General features: G+C 42.4%; 1 protein-coding gene across 1 annotated transcript in view; it reads left to right on the top strand.

Moving 5' to 3' along the window:
• The window catches only part of tjp1a (tight junction protein 1a), a 101,611-nt gene extending 98,949 nt beyond the window's left edge, over positions 1-2,662 (top strand). The window contains exon 31 of the mRNA XM_071525742.1: positions 1,586-2,662. Coding sequence (XP_071381843.1) covers positions 1,586-1,680 — 95 coding nt within the window. The 3' untranslated portion in view covers positions 1,681-2,662. The remainder of the gene's footprint in view (positions 1-1,585) is intronic.
• The last annotated feature ends 13,929 nt before the right edge of the window (positions 2,663-16,591 follow it).

Raw genomic sequence — 16,591 nt, 5'->3', positions numbered from 1 at the left:
ACCGATTGAAGTAGTTTCCACAAAGGACCAAGCAAAACCACAAAGCAGAATACTGGGACTACTGCTTGACAGTCACTTTATTATTTCACATTCGAATCCATCATCAAGACCACTTCCATGGCAATATATTAAAGACAAAATCCTATAGGTAGCATCTTAATAGAAATCAAAACAAGCAAAAGGCATAGCTACTACCTTTTCCTTTTCAATCCTGAACAAAAACATTTAATCGATAATTTTATTGGGCCAAGCAAACTGTAGCATTAGAGGAAGAGCCTCGGCTGATAAAGAAGTCTTCCACAGAATTTATCAAATGTATCTCTCTCTTTCCCCTTTTCTCTTTCTTAATACTGTCCCTCTCACTCCCTCTCTCCTTAAACAGTGGTAATTTTGGCAGTGGTCAGGATTAGCTGTTAATTAGCCTCATTTTAAGGATGAGACTTGAAGGGCTGAAAGAGATGGCAGCCCAGTCTGTTGTCCTGCTGAATTGTGGGAGGATTATCAGGCTGCGTCGTAATCCTCTTATTGTCAAACAAGGCCACTCTCCAGCTTCCTCCTGTCCCTTCTGCGGTTCTCCTCTCCCTTCACTTCTCTCCTCCTTCCCCCCCGCCTCTACATCTCTCCTCTCATCTTATTGCCTCTCTTCCATCTGTTTTGAGGTAGATATGAATGTTCTGTAGATAAGTGTGTTAATGTATAGGCTGAGGTTAGAGCCACTGATACAATTCAGCTCACTGGGAAGACTACCAGTTCTGTTAAGACTGTAAAGAACTCTTGAATTTTTCTACAGAATTTGATCTGAAAATCACATAAAACTGCTCAGATGTTGGATGATGCGTTTGCTGTATCTTAAGGCTATGTGAATATCATATATCAAATTACACTGTATCTCTTGATGAGATGTCCATGTTCCCAACTGTTTCCCATATCAAAATTAAGGATTTGGGATTTCAGATATTGACACTGAACTTCAGTGAGGAGGCTGTTAAAATGTTGTAATATACAGTTTCCATCGAGGACCACTTTGGAAATAAGTGTTTTTAGTAATGCTTTTAAGTGCTATCCTCTGGGATTTTGTGTCATGATACTCTTTTGAGTTGTTGTGCTTTTAAATTCCTAATAAAATCAGTCAATCAATCAGTAATATAGTCAATCAGAGATACTCCTTGCTGGAACTTTCCTCTTGGTACAGGCCTGTAAATTTCTAATTGCAATTAAACTCAGTCCTCGCAGTGAAGAGAGGTTTAATTTACAATCAACAAGAGGCCAGGGAGATGTAATAAAAATATGAAATTGTTTTTACCAGTCTCTATATTATGATGCTTGGATATGGGCCATAATCACACAGTATATGGCTTGTAGACAAAGATATGATCCTGGGGTCATTGCCATTTTCAAATGAGAGTAATAGTTCATGTCTTACTAGTACAATAGATTTTAATGTAGATTTAGTAGTCAACCCACAGTGTAGTTTATGGAGACTGGCAATTAAAAGTGCATATAAAACGCGTTGCAGCTTTGCCTTTTACACAGAATGCTTTGCGCTGCATGCTGTTATCACTCACAGTCCTCTGTCTGTCCCCAGGTGACCCAAAAAGCTGGCAGAACAAGTCTCTCCCCGGGGATCCCAACTACCTGGTGGGAGCCAACTGTGTTTCTGTGCTCATTGACCACTTTTAAGGACAGGGCAGCAGGTGTGATGTTACTGAATGTCAAACCATGGGGGATAAAATGAAGAGGATGGACTCCTCCACCTGCACACACATGTACACACACCATACACACACTCACAAATACACCCAAACACACATACACACATACACACCACACAATGAAATATGAAGAAGATTCAGCCAGCGCTGTTTACTGCACCCATGGAAGAAGGCAAGACACTGATGATGCTTCTCGTTGCAAGGTGTCCCTTTTAAACTCTTCCCCCCTTTTGAAGTTTTGACATAAAATCGAACACTTAAAAACTCTCTAACCATTGATGGAATTCATGCCCTATGCCACTGAGGAATGATCACACGATATTATATGCCAACGTTTATTAACGTCATCTTTACATCAATATAAATGGATGGATGGGTTTTGAGGCTGTACCATGGAAGTACATTACCTAAAATTCATGTAGGTGTATTTATGCTATATATGCATACAGTATATATAGTAGTATAGATATAATTTTCAATTTACTGAAATTTTAACTATGAATCAAATTACCAGTCTACATCTGTTATGTTACAGTTCTGACTGACTGACCATAACTGTATATCGTCACATTGTTCCACATTACTTTTCATTGAGGGAATTTTCATGAAGGTTTGAGACAGAGGTGAGGCAGACTGCGATGATGGTCGGTAAAGATTAAAGATTTAACCAATGACGGTAATGTTTGTTAAGTATCCGTTGCAGATATGTTGCTATGAAGGTGTTGGCATAACGTGAGCTGGATATGAAGCCAAGCAGCACGCTTCTAGAATGGTTCTTCCTTCCTTCCTTCTATCCTTGCTTCCTTCCTTCTATCTTTCCTTCCCTCCCTCCTTCCCTACAGCAATATCCTGTAGGTTTATTTCTTACTGAGTACCACGACTCTCCTTCCAGCCTGAGGGAGATCTATGCATGTGCTTTACTCAGGTCCAGAAACCTGCTCAGTTCCTTCCTCACACTCTCTCTCTCTCTCTCTCTCTCTCTCTCTCTCTCTCTCTCTCTCTCTCTCTCTCTCTCTCTCTCTCTCTCTCTCTCTCTCTCTCTCTCTCTCTCTCTCTCTCTCTCTCTCTCTCTCTCTCTCTCTCTCTCTCTGTCTCTCTCTCTCTCTCTCTCTGTGCACTCTTGCACTCTCACAACACAAATAAGCAGTGATGCCTTATCTGCAGATTATTCACTTTTTCAGTAAGAAAAAAAAATCTAAGTTATGATAAATTATGGTAAAATGAAGTTTGTTTTCTTTTGCCATTTTGTGAACCCACTGTATAAATGAACTTGGGTTTAGCACACAAGAACAGTTGATAAAGGATAAGTATGCTCTCTTTATCTGCTATGCATATTACTTCAGAAAAAAAAGAAAAACAAAAAGAAGTGGCTGTAAATAAAGCTAGCATATTGCCTTGGTTCTTTGTTTGTAAATGAACTTTTTGTATGTCTTTGTTTTTTGTATAAAACTTAGAGAAAACATGTTTTAAAAAGTGGAAGAAAGTGAACATGGTTATCTTTGTATTCTGGATATACCCTCGAGCCTTGGAACTTGTAACCTAGCAGTAATATATCCACCTTTTCTACCAATATATTCACACTATATAATGGTCACAAAAGGTCTTTTTATGGTTATTTACTGAACAGGAAAGTGCTTGGGTTAAATACATTTAAAACATGTTCTTTTAAAAGGGTGTGCTCTGAAAGTGTCCCCCTTATTGATTTGTGATACTGGATGCTGTATTGTGTGCCCTTAAATGTATTTTTGTACTAATAGACAATATATTATGTATGGCACACCAGTACTATTTTATTTTTAGATATAACACTGCTTTAATTGGATATTAGCTCTTCACGTGTGGCTGACTTTTTTTTCTCCTCTGCGACACAATTTTAAGTATACCACTGTATTAATGAATAAAATCATTTTTAAAGTAAAGGCTGTTCGTCTACATTAAGGAAGTTTTATTTCCTCAGAGAGTGAACTGTGCTGTCATTTGTCTTGTTGTAAATGGGGGAGCTGTGGGTGTTTGTTTGGACTGTGAGCTAGAATACTATTTCCTTTGGTTCCTCTCCTTTATCTCCATTCCTTTATCACAAATTCCCTTTAGTCCCCCCCCCAAAAAAAGAAAAGAAATGACTGTACAATTCATTTTATTTGGGGACACCGCAGCATCAAGTACCAGTTTCCACCGCTAGGCGGCGCAGGTGAGCCCTAAATCTGCACAAGGTCAGAAATGCAAAAGTCCTTCAGCAGTGATTTTCATAGTGGGCTCGTGCTCGTTGACAAGGCCAGAAAATCACCATAACAGGCTACTATAATATTTTTGATATGGACTGATAGTGTAGGCCTATCTGGTCGGCTACTCAGTTTATTTTTAACCTCTTCTTAACCTGGCAAGTAAATTAAGAGCAAATACCTATTTACAATGACTGCCTGGCAAGTGGCAAAATGGTTCTTGATGGGGAAAGAGGAGAAAATTTTGAATATAGCCTACTAAAGTAATGATAACTCACTAGTGGAATTGCAGTGATATTCCTGTAGGAACTTATAGGTTTGTTGTTATTTCTGTATAATGAGCCTTTAAAATGTATTACAAGACTACAGTCCTTCGCAGGGGAAAACGTAAGACAAAATAGTTTTATTGTTAATACGGGTGGTCATCAAAATGTAAGACAGGCTGCAGACTATAGCCTAACTATTCTACACTAAAGCAAATCTAAAGATGCCCAGATCGGCTATTCCCTGATAAAGAAGCCCTGGGCCAAATCTAATTATCGGGAGCTCCTCAGGCAAATGGACCTCAACTACTTTTATGGAACTAGGCTACTTTTACTACTATGGACTGTTAACTAGAGGTGCATTCAACTTAGTCCGTGGAGGTCAAATTAGTAGCAGTGTTGCAGAGCCCATATGCCTAATGACGAAGAGACGCATGCACTCGGTGTTGAGGTGCTGCATGCTGCTGCGGCTGAGGCTTCCCCAGCTGTCTAACGATCGGAACGAGTTCAGGGTTAGTTAAATCTACAGTAGCCTAATTGCTCTTTTTAGTATTCTGTTGGCACGCTCAGCCTAAATGAGCGATGTGGCAGAGGGTCGGCCTGCCTCATCTCAGTTTACCCCCCTTTTAACTGCGGAATGGATTTTATCCACTTTATTAGGCTGACAGAAATCTTGACACAAATTCATAGTGTAAAGCTAGAACACATTGAGTATCAAACTGATGTAAGTTTTAAGAAGAAAGAAAAAGCATAAATTCACGCTTTTATGAAACGATAATTGATTTGTGAGTGTATTTGTTTGCCTTATGATGATCCTCGACTGGAGGTCATAGTTTCCCCCACGTTTCCAGTTACCACCACATCACTGGCGGTAACAAATCGCATGCACAGCAGCTCTTTGATGTTTCCTATCAGTAATCTAGGGATAGTAAGTGCCCACCTCCCCTCATGGCTCTGTGCGCCATCGTAGTAAAAGAAGCCCAGCCACAGCCGCCATAGACGCGCTGAGTGGCACATCTCCAATACGCAGTGTGCATCTCCCCCACAGGAGAGCCTGGCTAATGTGTCCATGCAGGCTGCTAGATCTGCTGTCGTCTGTGAAAACCCCAGTTGGTGCCTCTGAAAGAAAGGATAGCCACTGAGACTGTGGATATTCAGACACTGAGGCTGCAGGACTCAGGTTAATTTCAGCCGTTTGGACGTTTGCTCTTAGTTTTCTTCAAGGAACAGGCTTCACCTAACCTAAGACACACGCGTCTAACAGCCTACGCAAGCTCTCCCAGGCATCATCTCTCGACTTGAGTTGTTTGAAAAGCCTGCAGAGGCAAAGCATGACAATGGTGCAAGACTGGATGACAGCGGGATGATGCGTTTTTTTTCTCTCTCTCTCTCTCTCGCCTTGACTTTTGAGGAATGGGTCGTTTTCTGGAGATTTCACCGAGAACTCGAATATCTTCTGTTCATTTCGACTTGAACATATGTGCGCTTTGCTTTGTGGATCTGCTATGGTAAATATTCAGTGCCTCGTCCAGTCCATTCTCTCCTCACCTTTCTTCTCACCTCTGCAGCAGCAAGCCCGATGGTTACGCATCTCCAATTGAAGACACTGTACGGATCTTAATTGATGGGGACTCTTCTGCGGAACATTCACACCGGACAGTGACCCGAATTAAATCGCTTTATAGGCTACGTGCGCGCTGCGGGCTGCAACGCACCTCCATCACTCTGATTCTGCTTTTTGGATGTTATTGCTCTTCTTTATCAGCAGTTGCTTTTGTCATTCGTCCGGTTGGTAACACCCTTGAGTGGCGATGCCGGTGAACGCTTTGCCCCGCGGTGGCCCCGGGTCCCTGAGCCCGGCGTCGCTGTCCCGCAGCCTGTCCAGACTGAGGGAGTTCAGGACCCGGACCAGGATCATGCTGGCCCTGGGAGTCTCTCAGATGGTCCTGGGAAGTCTCATCCTGGCCGTCAGCTTCGCAGCTCTCGCTCTCACTACATCACCCCGAGTCAGGCACTCCTGTCCCTTCTGGGCAGGTTTCTCTGTGAGTATATGCCCGATTCAATATTATTGCTGGCACGAATCAGTTTTATCTCAGTATTCACCCCCTAAAGAAAAATTGTATAACATAAGACAGTATATAAACATAAGTAGGCTCCCGCTGGGAATATTATAGGAACATAGGAATGTTGTAGTGATGCCGTATGAAATAGAAAAATACCATCAAGTACGATTAGTTCGCTATAAACAAACTACTGAGTAGGCTACCATAGACTCAACAGAACTCCCTATAGGAATATTATAGCGTTTTTCCATGCAGAATAATAGTTGCGTTTGCGTTCAAACAAGATCCACTCGTGCCTTTATTTGTCTCTGCAAGCAGAGATAAGGCAATTGGCGTGAGATTGCGAGAAGAAGAAATGTGTTTTTTCTTTTCAGATTCAATATCTTTCAATATATTTTCATAACTGCCACAATTTTAGTGGAGACAGGCCAATCTCAGGCTGCACGTTGAATTAGTTGTGGGATGCCAGAGCCAGTGGTGCCCGGATGGATGGTGGGAACACCACATGTACTGTAATGCTGATCACAGTGACACACACACACACGCACACACACACACACACACACACACAGAGAGAGAGAGAGAGAGAGAGAGAGAGAGAGAGAGAGAGAGAGAGAGAGAGAGAGAGAGTAAGAGAGTAGGGATGTGTGTTAAATATATAAATATACAACGCTCCCCTTTGTACAGTACTATACTGGAGAAAATAAAATCATCTTTGAGACATGGTGTTTTTCTAGACGTGAAATTTTCATGGTGGTAGCCGTAAATATTTATGAGTGCACACTTCCTTGATTTGCTGCCAGAGACCCAGTCAGTGCATGGAGCAGGGCTGGTCCATTAATTATAGAGGCACTGGGGCAGAGTGCAGGGGTGATGGGAGGTCTTTGGCACAAGGGCCATCTGTGTGTGTGTGTGTTTAGGTGCATCTGTGTGTGTGTGTGTGTGTGTGTGTGTGTGTGTGTGTGTGTGTGTGTGTGTGTGGGAGAGAGAGGGAGAGAGAGAGAGAGAGAGAGTGTTTGTGTGGGAGTGTAGTTCCAGGGCAATAGTAAATAACGGCAGGGTGAAAGTTCATAGGTCAAAACACATTCTTGATCAATGCCTAAGGCTAATTTAACATACTAGCTATACTCTAGTTTTTCACTGCACATTTTTAATATGATCTTTTGTGTCCCAAATGTATTTTGATTGTGTAGGATAAACTAACAGCATGTGCCTTGTTTTAAGGCTACCAACCCTCTAGCCTGTTGTATTTTATTCTTATTCTTTATATACCTTATGTGAGTTGGGAGAGCAACAAACACGATGCAACTTAATGCCCTGAGTCTGACCCAGACATTGGGAAGCATTACTGTTATTGCACATCAGGTCTGACAGATGTAGATGTGTGTTCTGGTTTATTGCTCTTTGGTGTAGGTTTACCCAGAAATTGAAATATGCCTTCATTGCTATTTGAGATGGATTATTATTATGTGCCAAATCTGGGAAGACAATATTTTTTGGAGGGGCAAACAATGCTGCTGAACAGAGGTTTTGTAGTTTGAGCCAGGCTGAATCAGGTGCTGAAAACAAAGTGCTTGCCAGCAGCTGGGAACCATCAGTTACAGTGGTGCCAAAACCCAGGTAATGCAGTTGAGGCCGGTTCTCCATCTGGGGACTCACAGTGTTTGGAGTGAGCTGCCCACCAGCAAACAGACAGTGGAAATCGCTATTTGTAGAGTTGAGAACACTGAAACACTCTGAACTCTGTTGAATGAGTTTAACCTCTACAAAATTAGCAATCAAGCATTGTTGTACGACATGTGAACTGCGAAAAATTGTGATTTTCGAAAAGTGCTCTTCATACTTCTGACACCGGAGTCCTGTTTTAAATTTGGTTTGGAGTGTCAGCTTATAAATGTACCATTTTTAGTTATTGAAAAGGTATTTAGCAGTTGATTTGATTGGAGAACTATCCTCTATGACAGGCTACACTGTGCTGTGTCTGTGTTGTGTCAAACAGACTGAATTTGGGATGTTTTTTTCATGTATCAGCAAGCAAAACAGCAGTGTTGGGGTTGGATTTATGCTGAATAAAATAACTGAGAAGTTGTTTTAGGGGCAGTTTTAAAATAATGATGATGTTTCTTGCATAATATTTATATGTAAAAGACAATATGTGTCCCATGGCTGGTTGAATAGACGGTGTAAAGATTTGATGACAAGTAGAAATCAGTAATCACACACAACCCCTAGCTATTGCATTGATATATCTGCATTTGCCAGGGTAAAGAGTTTCTAGTTTATAAAATGTACATTTTCCAGCTTTATTAATTAAACGAGGGTTGGCATATCTGCTGTGAAGGAACAGGCATTATTACAGCCTGAACGGAGAGCACAAGTAATGTGCAAAAAAGGCAATTTTCGATGAGAGCGGGCCTCCAATAGAAATTAGATGAGTACTTGCACAATGTACTTGCAAAATGCACAATGTGCTATCAGATTTGGAGGATTAAGTGTTAGAAGCCCTTCCCTCTTAGTGTTCCTTCATTTCTCCCCTTTCTCCTGTCTGTGACAATTTCTGTAAATGGCTATATTACAAGAAAGGTGAAAGGTTGATAATGATATGATGAAACATTCTGACTTCTACGTTCACATATAGTCCAATGCCATTCCCAGTTGAAAGACTAAAATTTTTTAAACCGTGTTGTTTACATAGGATACAGTATGTAGAATGTAGTTGACTGCTTTGTCAACTTTATGGCTGGGTTATCAATAACAGCTTTAAAGCTACACAGTCCAGCTTTCTATGAATGGAGCGCTTGCTCAATGCTGTTTAGGATTTCGTGCTTAAGTTTTGATTCACCATTTCCGGTGGGTGGAGAAGTGAACATACCCAACATTTCTCTGTAGCCCTGTAGCTTTGTGATTTAGGTGGATAAGATGGGTGTATTTTTTACATAAAAAGCTCTGTAGAACCAACATATCACTTATTTCGGAGACTGAAAGTGTTCTCTCCCTTGCTCTGTGTGTGTGTGTGTGTGTGTGTGTGAGTGAGTGAGTGAGTGAGTGAGTGAGAGAGAGAGAGAGAGAGAAAGAGAGAGAGAGAGCGTTTGATAGTTGTTGTCTTGATGGTATCTTGCCTGCCGTCACTCCCTCTCAAATTTGTAGTCAAGGTGTGGAGATTTACATTTATAATGTTAAAAGCAAAAAAAACATACCCCAAGTCACAGCGAAGAATCCTTTCACTATGCTGAATATCTGTTGTAAAAGTTGAATCACTGTGTCTCAATATTTACATGTGGATGAGGCCCATGCTGTGTGTGTTGATGTGTTGTGTCTTTACTTATTCATACACAGTGGTTGTAATGTAGTACTGCTGGAGGTTTTATTTTTGCCAATCCCCAAATCACTAGTCTCTTCTTTTCTTCCACATCCATCTCCACTAGGCACAGACACAAGACGCGCACACACACACACACACACACACACACACAGTGATGGTCCTCTGCCCCGTCAGCATCCAAACACAAAGAGCTTGGACCACAGCAGGCTGCAGAGCGGGGGTCTTGGGTGTGTGTGTGTGTGTGTGCATGCAGGTTGTGGATATGACATCATGAACCGCATTCTGACAGCCACATTACAAAACCAACTGACAGTGGCTTTGTTTACATGCCAGGAGTAAGCCAATAAAACCGGCTAATTCTCTGTGCATGTAAACGTAGCCAGTGTTACCTGCCATGGGGGTAAACTAAGCTGACAACAACCCCTCCTCCTGCCTGCCTACGTGTGTGTGTGTATGTGTCTGTGTGCATACTCTTTTCATGTGTGTGTGAGTGTGTGGTCGCAGTATGAAGTCATTAAAGATCTCCGTTTGATGACGGGCATTGTGGGAGCTCATCACGGTCGCTGAGAAAGAAGGCGTAATCTTTACTTCCTACATAGAGCAATCACGTCTGAGCTCTGCCTGGGCTTCCCTCCTACACACACACACACACATACACACACACACACACACACGCAGACAGATATGTCCCACCTCAATCTTGCGCATATCAATCGTTCTGTCTCTCTCATCCCAATTCTCCACAGTCCAAACAGACATTTTTTCCCAGCTTTGATGTTCAGAGTCATGTGTTCGACAGCATATTAATTTATCACACGCACGCACACACACACACACACACACACACACATAAATGCACTAGGCCGACAGAGACTAATCTTATGTATCTCTTGCTCTCTCTCACACCCAAACCAAAGCTCGTATCCATCCCACACCCGTGCTGTAGCTCTTCAGCTTGGCTAACACGCAGAGAGCCGTAATCGCATCCTGCAGATATAAGACTGGTGACAAAAGATGAGGTGGAGCTGCGCTGAGGGACTGACGATGATGTTCAGACCCACAGGCTGAATGAGGCAAATCACAGCTTCTTCTCTGCTGTCTTGGACGGGTTTACCTGCTTGCCGTGGGGCTCGGTGCCGGGGCCAGGAGGTGTGTGTGTGTGTGTGTGTGTGTGTGTGTGTGTGTGAATCATGCCGCCGTGCTGGGTTTGGTGAATAAATGAGGCTACGTGGCCGACTGAGCCAAAGGGCCGCTGCAGCTGTCAGCAGCTGACATGCAGAACAAATTACCGTCCACCTCCCATCTCCATGAATTAAGCTCGGAACGGATCCAAGCATCCAACCGGACACACACACACACACACATACATACAAGCACGCACATGCAAAAACACGCACACTCACAGACACACACACACTCTCTCTCCCTCTCTGTCTCTCTCCCTCACCCTCTCTCTCTCTCTCTTCATTCTCTCATACAGAATGAAGACTTATATTAGGAATATGTAAATCCTTCAAAAGGAGCTGGTGCTGACATCATCTAGAAATTCAAACTATGTTCTTTCTCTTTTTCTCATTGTATCTCAGCAGAATCACCCTTTATACCTCAAACTGCACCAGAGAGGATGCAAAGCTTCATTTCATCCTCTCTCCCTGTCTCCTCTCCTCTCCTCTCCTCTCCTCTCCTCTCCTCTCCTCGAAGAGCATTAATTAGACACAGGCTCTGGAGACTAGAGAGCTCTAGAGCAGGATTTGCCCCCCCTCCCCACCCCCCTCCCCCTCTCCCTACTCTTCTGGTTGTGGGGAAGATGAGGAGCGTTGAGAATTTCATGTTTAGGGTCTCAAGTAGTACTCCAATACCCCAAGTCCACAGACTGTGCTGTAGCGAAGATGGCTTAAGACGGTATTCTTGCGGGTTTGTTGTGAGGCTGCTCTCTCTGCCGCATTTCGAGCGTCAGCCGTCAGCAGATTCTACACTAATCTCCCCTAGTGTGCATGTGTGCGTGTGTGTGCATGTGTGTTTGAATTGTAGAAGGCTCAAAAGCAGTTTGGTTGGGGGGCTTGTGGTGGCGTTGGAGTATATTGGGAGGAGCCCTCAAGCTCTCTCTGTCTAGGTCTGTACATATGGTGGGTTTGTGTGTGTGTGTGTGTGTGTGTGTGTGTGTGTGTGTGTTTGTTTATGAGTGTAAGTGCGTGTGTAAAGGGAGGGGTATTGATGGGAATGTCATGTATTGGGTCCTGCTGGGTATTGGCCAGACATCTGCATGGGCTCTACTTACTGCTCCTTTGGGGATGAGCAGGCCAGCAGAGAGCAGCGCCTGGTGCTAGACTGGGACTGTCACTGCAGTGTGTTCACCTGGGCATGCAAGTGGGGGGGGGGGGGGGGGGGGCTTGATTCCACATTTCTGACTAGACACTTGATTCTTCACACAGACACTTGGAGGAACTTAAGTGTTTCCCTGGCCAAGGCCAAGTTTTTAGACAGCACTAAAGAGCTAAATAGAATAACTGAGAATAATCTTTGCTCTATGAATATGTGAGCATGGCCCTCTGGAGACTGGAAGCATAGTGATGAGTTAGGACCTTACAGAAGGGGAGGGGGTCCACAGATCAGCAGAACCCCCTCCTTTTTTTTTTTTATGTCATCCAGTGCCTCTAGAAAATGGTATTTGACTTCTCACAATAAATGATTTTGGTTGAAATATTTTGCCTCTGGACCCTCAATATGCTATAATACTTTTAAAGATGCTACAGTCACCACATAGTGCAGAGAGCAGCTCCTACATGCTGCAGTAAAATGTTTTGTCTTGATATTTGTGCAAGAAGTAAAAAAAATAATTCATGCTGCATTTACACCATGGGATGATTGGTCACTACTTTATTTGTCTCCTCCCAAAATATGGAGATCGGCAGACAAAACATTTCAATGTCGTAATTGCTATATATGAACAATAATCTGAAAAATAGGCTTTTTCATTAATTAATTTCAATTCATTTAAACCAGTTCTGTTGATGGTCTTTGATTTTCAAATTGGTTGCGGCTTGTATCGTCCCCAGTGTTTAGTTGCTGGGTGATGACTTTTATTTATTTTTTGTGGCAGAGGATTATAAATGATGATTACGAATGAGCATTAATTAATTGGCTTAGAAAGCGATTATATAGTAACCTGGCAACAGGCCTTATACTGCAGAGCTGTCAAGAAATATGACGATTTCTTGACTTCTCTATAATCACACACACACACGCACACACATTTATCATTTACATACTTCACAGTGTAGTCTGCCACTGTTGGTTTGGATAACGTCATCATTTTGATGAAAGTGCATTTTATCTGTTGAATATGAATGAATTGAATATAGATGCGGTTGTTGTTCTCAGAGGCACACTGAAGGGCTTTTCTATCAAGATTTCCTGCCTGTGTATGAGCCAATTATGACTAAGAGCCAATCATGACTCATATAATTACGAAAGCGAATAGAGAAACTTTAGTGTTAACTTTATTACATTGAATCAACAATCTTTTTCTGCCTTCAGAATGAACTTTGTCTACAGTTAAGAGTCCATCAAGTTTTGCCCGTCACCCCAGTGTCAAGTGGCTGTGAAGCAGATTTCTAGGAAGCAATTTTAGTACGATCTTACAAAAAGAATGAAAAAAGCAGTAATTTCAGGACCAATGAAACAGATAGTAATTTCTAAATAATGCATGAACAGCCTTACATCATTTCAGCTTTTTATTGTTAAATAAAAGTGTTCAATCTGAATGCTATAAGTTATTGTAATATGATACTTTGTTGCACTGAAATGGATTGAATATTGCAAATGAACGTCTTTTAGAGCTTGGATACACATTGATTTATATTTGAATTAAGTAATTCCAGTCCCTTGGGTGGCAGACTATGGGTGCCACCCATGGAAGTTTGCATGAGCCTTTCCTTTGGATTTAATTTTCTGCATACTAATTGGAAAATTACCCATGCTGGGCTCTCTCAGGCTGGGCTCACATAAAATTCATTCAGTCAGTGTGCTGAGATGTGGCTTTTGATACCAGAGGGCTTGGGAGATAGTATGGCTGGTACAATCTGTGAGATGAAAATACTAGTACTGCAGTTTTTAGCATAGGCTGCTGTTTTCAGAGGGAGAATCTACAATGTTAAGTGTGGGAGCAAATGTATGATTTTATTCTATAAAATCTGTGTAAAGAGCTACTGCATTAATATACCTTCTTTGGTAAAGATCCAAAGCCTAACCAGGGATATAGGTTGGAAATTAGCATTAGCTAGAAACCTGGCATGCAGTGCATCTGTTTCATGTTTTCTAACCTGTAACAATGAAAAGCTGCATTGTCCCTGCCAAATAAACCAATAAATAAAATATAATAATACAAGAAATACAGAGGTAATCCTCCTCTCACATTCTATTTGACACCCAGTAAAGAAAACTAGTCTTTAGATTTTATGATATGACATTCAAGTTACAGCAACATTACACAATGTCATTATTAATCTGTCAAACAGCTACAGTATCTTATCATGTGTTGTTCCTGTCAGTATGACCCATTAAGGTACACAGAGGTTCATTCCTATGTTCCAAAACGCCGATAAGTCGTATAAGTATAGAGATTTGTTGCTACACTGGAGTATTATTCTTATTTACCTATTTTTATCTTTCTTTCTTTCGTCATTTTACCAGACAAATTCTGTCTTACTCTTGCTTGTATTTATGATTTTGTCCATTTATTTTATGTAAAGCACTTTGAGTTGCATTCTATGTATGAATGGTGCTATAAAAATCAAGTTATTATTATCATTTATTGGCCATCCAGTTCTAAGCAAGGGGACACAGGATTAATCTTGGACTCAACACATGTTGAGTGTTGTGGGCTCAGCTCAACCTGGCTTTTTGTTCTTTATGCAGCCATTTATTCCTTGCTGCCAATAAAGGATGTGGCTCCTCAGCCAGTTTACTCATTTAGTCTGCTCAGATTAAATGGGGAGCGTGGTCAGCAGACAGGCTCTCAGACCACTCACGGCCGGACCAGCCTGTTTTAAATCTGATATTGATCCGCTAATTAGATGGATTCCCATCAATCATTAGACCTCTGTTTACTTTCATTTTTATTTGACCTGCCGCTGGTTTAGCATTGGCCATGCTGATCAATCATCAACACAGTGACCTCACTTTTGTCTTGTCTTTAAAGCAGGTCCTCGATGTGATGATGTCATGTAGATTCAGAGCCGGGTCTGTCCCCAGGTGTCATTGAACAGTAGTAATTCACTTTCCTGCTGCACCTTCCCATAATAAGTAAGTAGGCACTCAGCCTGCTGCTAGTCATTACTTCGAGGACCCTCCAGTGTGTCCTGCCCCCACTATAGTGCTACCAGTGAGTGCCATAATGGTGGAAAGAACAGTTTGTCCTTGCTACCACTTCACTCCACACACAGGCACACCAGTGTTACAGAGAGCCTCTAATATTTCAACTTGTCAACTTGAGTCAATTCCCTTTCTAGATGTGCCTTGCTGTTACATCCAGACCCTCTGTCTTGCCTGCTCCTCTATTTCCTCCATCCACTTGTAGTCTCTCTGATATTCATGGGGTGCTCATTCCTAATTTCTCCCGTCACATTGATCTACCCGCTAGGCTGTTCAACACTGGAAACAGGATGATCCGAGCCTCTTTGGTGTATGCCGTGTTCTTGTAGCGCCATGGGTTCAACTCCTTCTGTTGCATGCCTTCCCCTCTGTCCTGTCACTCTCCACTACATTCTGCCTAATAAAGCAAAAATGCTGTGAAAATAATCTTAAAAACCCCAGAATGATCAAACACCTATTCCTGCCCGCGTGCACACACACACACACACACACACACACACACACACACACACACACACATGCACACACAAACTGCTTCCATTATGCATCATCTTGGTCTTTGAAGAGCCTGATGTGTGATGAAAGCAGAGTATTTACCCTCTTTTTGGATGCAATTTCACACCAGAGCTGACTCTTTACTGCTGTGGCTGAGGCTTCTGCTCTGTGGAATTGCACTTGGGAGAAGAGGGAGAGAAAGAGAGACCGAAACCGCATCGTTGTTTATGTACACGTGTTTGGGGAAATTGTCATATATTTGGAATACATGACATACTGTATGTGCATACATCCAAATCTCTCCTGTAAATACTCCTTTTCTTTGCGACGTCTGGTGTCGCTTGTAGCGTGCCTGTGTGTTATTGTGACCCTCAGCCCTGGATAACGCCAGGCTGTGTCTGACAGAATGCTTGATGCTGCACTTCTTTACAAACAGCCTCGACCAGGCCGCCAGCGGGTCTGCCTGCAGAATCCTGAATAGAAAAGGCCAGCAGGGTTGAACTGAGCTCATGGGAAGAGAGGACACCAGCGCAGACAGATCACAGAAGAGAATGAGATAGTGTGGGGGCGGAGGCCAGAGGCGACTCATTGTTATGAGAATTTGATATTTTTATTGTAGACAGTGTGTTGCATTGACATAGATACACGCACATGCTTGCATAAAGACACGCTCGCCAACACCTGTGTTTACATTTTTCATTCAACTTTGTTCACGTCAAATCCTAGAGGAAAGGGAGGCTTTACGATGTGGACTCATCTGTTCTCTGGACTGAATGGAGAGTTTTCCTCTCCAGTGAAGTGACAGACACCCACTCCCTCGTCCTGGCGGTGGCTGTGGCGAGGATGTTTACAGAGATTTTAGAAACAGAGAACTTAAATGACATGCTGGAACACGGCGATAGGTGTAATCACCAGGCTGGCTGAGTGAAGGCTTGATACCAGTGTCCGGTGTTCACAAACAGACAGATGGAGCTTTATTGATGCGTTTGGCTTCTATACTGAACCTGCTATTGAGCTGTAACTTCCTCCTGATGTAACAAAGCTGACTGTTGTCCCTCCCTGCTGCCTACTATGGCAGATCAATGGAAACGCCTGCTGACTGGAACCTCCCTTTGTACTATGATTAGCAACTGGGATGTGTTGG

The sequence above is a fragment of the Centroberyx affinis genome, unplaced genomic scaffold (assembly GCF_046629955.1).
Source record: "Centroberyx affinis isolate AG114_WGS23_722 - 3 ecotype Tasmania unplaced genomic scaffold, CSIRO-AGI_Caff_v1 ptg001333l_1, whole genome shotgun sequence".
Taxonomy (NCBI): domain Eukaryota; kingdom Metazoa; phylum Chordata; class Actinopteri; order Beryciformes; family Berycidae; genus Centroberyx; species Centroberyx affinis.
Note: the sequence above shows the minus strand (reverse complement) of the source record. Positions and strands in the feature narration are given on the sequence as shown.